We start from the raw sequence: 7,051 nt of genomic DNA, 5'->3' as shown, positions 1-7,051 counted from the left end.
CCAACAGAGTAATCGAAAAGCCAGGCAGAAGGGTCGAATACCGGAAACAAAAAGAACATCCGAGATAATCCAAAAGGGTAGTCGAAAAGCCAAACAGAGTTCATGAACTGGGGAGCAAACAAATCCAAAAGGGGAGAACAAGGACTGGTAGGGGCATAAGTTTACCTGCGGGAAGTGTCTTGGGGTTCTTTGACTGGGCACAGACAGAACATGATGCAATAAACTTATGTACATCAGCCCTAACAGATTCCCACCAATACCGCGCAAGGATGAGTTGAGTAGTGCGTGTCTCACCCGGATGACCAGATGACAGGGAAGAATGCGCCCAAGCGATTAACTTGTCTCGGAGTGGGGCCTGTACATACTTTTTCCCTTCTGGACATTCCCTAGGCACCTCTTTAGATTTGTTTTCATTTTCGATTTGTTCATCAAGTTCCCATCTAATGACTGACACTGAGACTGATGACGGTAAAATGAAGTCACTGTCCCCCCTCTCCTTAATGTCTCCCTGATATAAGCGGGACAGAGCATCAGCTTTAACATTTTTACTGCCTGGACGGAAAGTGATAGAAAAATGAAAGCGTGAAAAAAAACAATGACCACCTGGCCTGACGAGAATTCATTCGCTTCGCAGTCCGAAGATATTCTAAATTTTTATGATCCGTTATCACCAGAAAGGGGTGTAAAGAACCCTCCAACCAATGCCTCCATTCTTCTAGAGCTAATTTTACTGCCAGCAGTTCTCTATCCCCAATACCATAGTTGCGCTCCGCGGGAGATAGTTTATGAGAATAGAAAGCGTTTGGGTACAACTTTGAGGAATCCCCTTTTCGCTGAGATAAGATAGCTCCTACCCCTGTTTCTGAAGCGTCTACCTCGACCACAAAGGGATGCTCCGGATCCGGATGTTTGAGAATGGGGGCAGTAGAAAAGGCTCTTTTAAGACGCTCGAAAACCAGTTGTGCTTGAGGGGACCAATATAAACGTTGCGAATTTCCCTTAAGTAAGGCTGTAAGAGGTGCAGCAATGGAACTGAAGTTCCTAATGAATCGTCTATAAAAATTGGCAAAACCTAAAAAACGTTGAAGTTCCTTAATACTGTTCGGGACAGGCCAGTTAACAACAGCTTCAACTTTGTGATCGTCCATGATTATACCAGACCCTTTTGACATACCCTAAAAATGAAACCGTCTGTTGGTGAAATTCACACTTTTCTTCCTTGACATAGAGATTGTTTTCCTTGAGACGTTGAAGTACCTTATTAACATGTAGTATATGTGTGTTTAAATCAGGGGAATAAATCAAAATATGATCAATATAAGCGATCACAAACTGCCCTAACATATCTCGGAATATGTCATCCATAAAGGACTGAAAAACAGACGGGGCCTTTGCTAGCCCATAACTCATCACCAGGTACTCATAGTGTCCTTAGTGGTGCTAAATGCCGTCTTCCATTCGTCTCCCTCCTTGATGCGGATAAGATTATAGGCACTACGAATATCTAATTTCGAAAAAATGGTAGCACCTCTAAGTTGCTCTAATGCTACCGGAATAAGTGGTAGCGGGTATGCGTATTTCTTTGTAATGTCATTAAGAGCACGGTAGTCTATACGGGGTCTCAAACCACCATCTTTTTTATTCACAAAAAAGAACCCAGAAGCTACTGGAGACTTAGATGGGCGAATAAACACTTGATCTAAAGCTTCTTTAACATATTCTTCCATAACTCGCTCTTCCTCTAAATTAAGTGGGTAGATACGCGATTTGGGCAAAGAAGCTCCTTCTATAAGTTCAATGGCACAGTCATAAGTTCTATGTGGAGGTAATTTCGTGGCTTTGACCTTACTAAACACTTCCAAGTTCCTAGCATACTCTGAGGGAATTTGTACATGTACAGGTAAATTAGGACTCTCCACAGAAGTAGAGTGGACAGAACGTTGATCTAGGGCTAAACAATTGTATTGACAATAAGTGGACCAGGACCTGATCTCGCGCAGATTCCATGAAATAACTGGGTTGTGAGTCTCCAACCAGGGTAATCCTAAAATAATTTGAAAGTCTGATTTAGGGAGCACCAAAAAAGAAATCCACTCATGATGTAAACAACTGATTTGAAGCCGAACTGGAATAGTCTCTTGAGAGATGGGATCTCCTCCAATTGGAAGACCATCTAGGGCACGGACCAGGACTAGTCTGCACAAAGATTCCGTCTGGATGTGTAACTTGTTGACGATGGATTGATGAAGGAAGTTTCCTTCAGCTCCGGAGCTGTCAGGGCTGGAACAACAAGAGAATTTCCTTGGCAGTACACAGTGAGGGGTATTAAAAAAGATCTTGAAATTACTCTAGTTGTGGGTACACTCACTGTATTGATGTGTAAAGCCCTCCCTTGATGAGGTGTATGTTTACTCCGGGGACGTTTGAAACAGTCTCGTCTGAAATGGTCAGAACTTCCGCAATATAAACACAATCCATTGTGCAGACGTCGCCGATGTTCTTCTTGAGACAGTCTCAAAGCATCACACTGCATAGGCTCAGTAGAAGAGTTAGGACCGGGAATGAAACTCGAGTGCATCTTCTGTCTCTCTGAACCAGGAAAGGAACGACCCCTTGGGGTAAGGTGTCCCTGACCCGAGGTCTTGGGTCTTTTCTTTAAAAGTTGATCCAGACGAATGGACATGGAAATGAGTTGATCCAGAGATGTTCCTTCATCCCTACAGGCCAATTCAGTCAGTATATCCGAGTTAAGACCATTTCGAAAAACATTCATGAGTGCTGGTTCATTCCACCCACTCCCTGCAGCAATAGTTCTGAATTCTAGAGCATAGGCAGCTGCTGTGCGAGAGCCCTGTTTAAGAGTCAGAAAAATTTCCCCATTGGATTGACCCTCATTAGCGTGATCAAACACCTCACGAAACATAGTCAAAAACTGAGGATACGTTTTGTCCATTATATTCTTCCATACCGCAGTGGCCCATTCGAGGGCTTTTCACGTGAGACGTGACATCAGAAAAGTTATTTTGGATTTATCCGAACTAGGAGGTGTATTCTCAAAAAATATCGAACATTATAACAAAAATCCACTACATTTAGCTGGATTACCCTCAAAGACTTCAGGCTTACTGACAGGATAATGCGAAGAGACATTAACCGGGACTGAAAGGGGCTCAGTGTTACGACTACCATCAGAAAAGCAAGTTGTAAGTGCTTTAAAGCTCTCTAATACCTGCGAAAGTTGTTGCTGGTTTTGTTGTTGTTGAGCGAGAGATTCAATAGCGTGAGTTACACTAGCCAGCGTTTGTTGGTGTTGACCTAGTAGTTGGCCTTGACTGCTTAGCGCCGTAATCACGGCTTCAGAATCCGCTGTCTGCATGTTATGGCCGAGTATTCTGTCACGACTGGACAGAAGGCAGACACTAGCGGTGAGCAGTATAAAGAGTTTATTGGCAACAATCCACAAGGGGTTAACAATAACTAGCACGGGTCGAATATCAGAAACAGTACCTCAGAGTAAATCCAACAGAGTAATCGAAAAGCCAGGCAGAAGGGTCGAATACCGGAAACAAAAAGAACATCCGAGATAATCCAAAAGGGTAGTCGAAAAGCCAAACAGAGTTCATGAACCGGGGAGCAAACAAATCCAAAAGGGGAGAACAAGGACGAAAACCGGAAGACGAGCATAAGGTTGGTAACTTGATTTCAAGACAGACAGGTAAGTAGAGAACGCTTTGTATTCGGAAGTAAATCACGCAATACTCGGCAATGACTGGTGAGTGAGTGATGCTTAAATAGAGAGAGAAGCAGGTGTTCCTAATCAGAACTCTGGTGATTGAGAACGGTGTGGTGTCATGTGATTGTCCGATGAATTCTGGGATCTGGAGTTCAGGGAGGCCTGCGTGACACAGTGAAAGTTCTGAGCACTGCTTCATTACAAATAAAACATGAAAACCACGAGGTTTTAGTGGATTACAGCATTTATTAATAACACAATAATCAATAACAACAATACGATAATTAACATCATTGAAATCAATATTTACAGATTACAGAATTTAATCGATTACATCTATAACATCAATGAAATCAATATTTACAGATTCAAAATTAGGGAATGAAGGGCAAAGGGTCAGGGAAAGGGCTTTCCTTTTTTTGTATAAGCTACAAATTAATCAATAACTACAATTAAATCAATAAAATCAATATTTACAGATTCAAAATTAGGGAACGAAGGGTAAAGGGTCAGGGAAATGTTTTTTTTCGGTTCTTTTTTTTTTCTTTTTCTCTTTGAGGCAGATGTTGATGTCCATGTCTCTGTACATCAGCGCTGTACTTCTTCCTTCAGTAGAAAGTGGTGGTCATCATGGAGGAGGAGGCTGTGAATGTCAGAGCCTGGATCACAACTAAACAATAAAACAGCAGCAGAGTAAAAATGACACACTGACCACAAACACAAGCAGCGGTCAGTTCACATTGATCACATGACATTTTTATAAGAATGAAGAAACATCCCTGTGTGTTCATGACGTACCGTTCCTATCGGTGAGCCTCCTGGTCTGCCTTCGTTCTCTATCGAGTGTCAAGCGCCACCTAACCCTGACCATACATGTGGTCACCAGAAGGCCTAGGAGAAGAAAACCCCACATGAACACACTCTTCATGTCCAACACCACTGTGTCCAATTTGTGAATTCTGCATCCTCGGTTTAGTAGCTGTGTTAAAGCCTGGGTCTGAAGACGCTGAAGGACTCACCACTTGTGTTTCTGCGGGCAGTTTGGTGGAGGCTTGGTGGCTGGTGACTCTGGAGGTGTGAGGACAGAGGGTGGGCCGGAGGCTGAGATGGAGCTACAACACAACAAGAGCAGAGGGTTCAACAACCAGGAGCTTTTCATCTACTGTGAGTAATGAAATAGTAATTACAATGTAATAACATACCATTCTGTTGTGTGGGTGTGACCTCCTCCATCACCTCCTCCACCTTTTCCTCCACCAGCTTGTCCTCCTCTTTCTCTCCACACTGTTAAACAAAGTTTGCAGTGGATGGTTGTGGAATGAGGGCAATGATATTAGCAGATTTTAATTAAATTCAGCTAATGTAATAATAATGAAAATCTCACCTCCTCCTCCTCCACCTTCAGCAACATCTGCTCCTCCTTCTCTTCTCTCATAACATCCACCACCTCCTCCAATTTAGACTCCTCCTCCTTCTCTTCCTCTCTGAAGGCCTCCTGTTCCTCCTTCATCTTTTCTTCCACCAACTTCACCTCCTCTAATACGTCCTCCTTCTTCTCCTCCATCACTTTCTCCACCTCCTTCTCTCTGACCTTCATCCTTAGACGCTTGATCTCATCCATAAACTTGTCTAACCCCTTCACTATGAGCTCCACTTTATCCTCTTCCTCCAACACTTTCTCCTCCTCCATTGTGTATTTCTCCTTAGCTCTCGCTTCATGCTCCTCCTTCATCTTCACCTCCTTCACTTCCACCTCCTCCATCCTCTTGTCCCTCTCCTCTACATTTCTCCACCACCACCTCTTCTTATTCTTCCTCTTCTCCTTCTTAGAGCTCTTTGTTTTAAGGTGGGGCTCGTGGTTGGACTTGTCGTCCTCGATTTCTGTTCGAAAACAGCAGAGCAACATTTTTGCAGCTGGTCACTGTAAGTGGTAAGCAGCGAATGGCCAAATCTTCGGAATTTTGTCGATGTCATAGCATGTTGTTTACATGTTGCCGCGACGATTGGCTTTTCTGACACGTGGTTATTGTTGCAGTGTTCTAACAGTTGACTGTCTGTGAGGAGTTTGGTGTGTTCTCCCCGAGTCTGTGTGGGTTTCCTCCCACAGTCCAAAAACACTGTAAACCCGAATAAGTTAGCAGAACTTAAAAAAATTAAGGCAATCAGTTGCCTTAATATTTTTAAGTTCATAAACTTAAAAGTCAGAAGTATGTTTAATTTTGTTGTTTGAGTTACGTGCACACATTAACTTTAAGTCACTTCTACTTCAATTAAAGCTTGAAACAACTCAAAAATATTCATTTCTATTACGTAAAAGAATTTACTACTAATAATTAATTTATTTGATTCCAGGTAGGCTCTGGACCCCCCGCGACCCTAAATTGGATAAGCGGTTACAGATAATGGATGGATGGATAATTAATTTTTTTGAAGTATTTTAATTATATTTTGAATGTTGACTTAACTTATTGTATACAATTTCAACTAACTTTAAATGAATGGTTATGTAATTAAATATTTAAAATACTCACAATAAAAACACTTACAATACTCAAAATTACACCCGTGAGTACTTAAAAAATTTGTCTTAACAGATTACCTTAAATTAATTAAGTTCTACTAACTCAAAATATTGACATATGTCACGCCCTCGTCCTGTCTGGTCTGTTTTTCCCGCCATGTGCTCTCTAAGCATATGGCTCTGTTTGGTATTGTCCTTGTCTCCGTCTTTGTTCCGCCTCCTTGTCCGTCATCCTCGTTATCTGTTTCAGGTGTGTCTCGTCTGTTCGTGTATTTAAGTTCCCTGGTGTCACTTGCTTGTATCGGTCATTCATTTTGTCTCCTACTCATGTCATTTTGTCAGAATTCCTAGGTCTATTCATGTTGTTTCATGTTCTCGTTCCTAGTCATGTTCTTTCCTCGCTTCGTGTTTGCCCTCAAGTTCGTTTGTGTTTGTTTTGTTATTTTCATTCCTGACAGAATGACCGATCCAACAAAGGACGCAGCTAGCACGGACTGTTTTTTCAAGGAGACGTTCAAGAAAGTACAGGAGTCTCTAGCGGTAAAGGTGGGGGATCAACCTGCTACTTTGCAGTCCTTTATGGGAGTTCCCCCCGAGTTTGAGGGGGACTTCAAACTGTGAAGGTTTTTTGCTTCAGTGTCGCCTGTACTTTAACTACCTGACTGTTCCTTCGCAACATGAATTTGTGAAAGTAATGTTTATGAGATCCCTTCTCAAAAGCAAAGCATTGAAGTGGGCTGATCCAGTGCTGGGAGAGAAAGCCCTGCATCTTACTGTGACTGAGACTTTTAGTGAAC

The 7,051-nt window shown here is 42.3% G+C and overlaps 1 protein-coding gene across 1 annotated transcript; it reads right to left on the bottom strand.

Moving 5' to 3' along the window:
• Positions 1 to 4,115: 4,115 nt before the first annotated feature.
• Positions 4,116 to 5,651, bottom strand: LOC136701495 (golgin subfamily A member 6-like protein 25). Its single transcript, XM_066676053.1, has 5 exons — positions 5,118 to 5,651; positions 4,936 to 5,017; positions 4,753 to 4,845; positions 4,532 to 4,624; positions 4,116 to 4,403 (listed from the first exon to the last, which is right to left on the bottom strand). Exons 1-5 carry the CDS (start codon positions 5,637 to 5,639, stop codon positions 4,342 to 4,344), a joined length of 852 nt encoding a protein of 283 aa, XP_066532150.1. The 5' UTR covers positions 5,640 to 5,651; the 3' UTR covers positions 4,116 to 4,341.
• Positions 5,652 to 7,051: the final 1,400 nt, after the last annotated feature.

Source organism: Hoplias malabaricus, chromosome 7 (genome assembly GCF_029633855.1).
Source record: "Hoplias malabaricus isolate fHopMal1 chromosome 7, fHopMal1.hap1, whole genome shotgun sequence".
In the NCBI taxonomy this organism is placed as follows: domain Eukaryota; kingdom Metazoa; phylum Chordata; class Actinopteri; order Characiformes; family Erythrinidae; genus Hoplias; species Hoplias malabaricus.
This window is presented reverse-complemented; position numbering and strand designations above follow the sequence as displayed.

What these genes read in the sequence shown, in the direction of transcription:
- LOC136701495 (XM_066676053.1), bottom strand. Translation starts at nt 5,639, where the DNA reads ATGTTGCTCTGCTGTTTTCGAACAGAAATCGAGGACGACAAGTCCAAC. An exon ending in CACACCCACACAACAGAATG is followed by an intron (nt 4,846 to 4,935) that starts GTATGTTATTAC and finishes GTTGTGTTGTAG; the next exon opens with CTCCATCTCAGCCTCCGGCC. An exon ending in GAGGCTCACCGATAGGAACG is followed by an intron (nt 4,404 to 4,531) that starts GTACGTCATGAA and finishes TTTATTGTTTAG; the next exon opens with TTGTGATCCAGGCTCTGACA.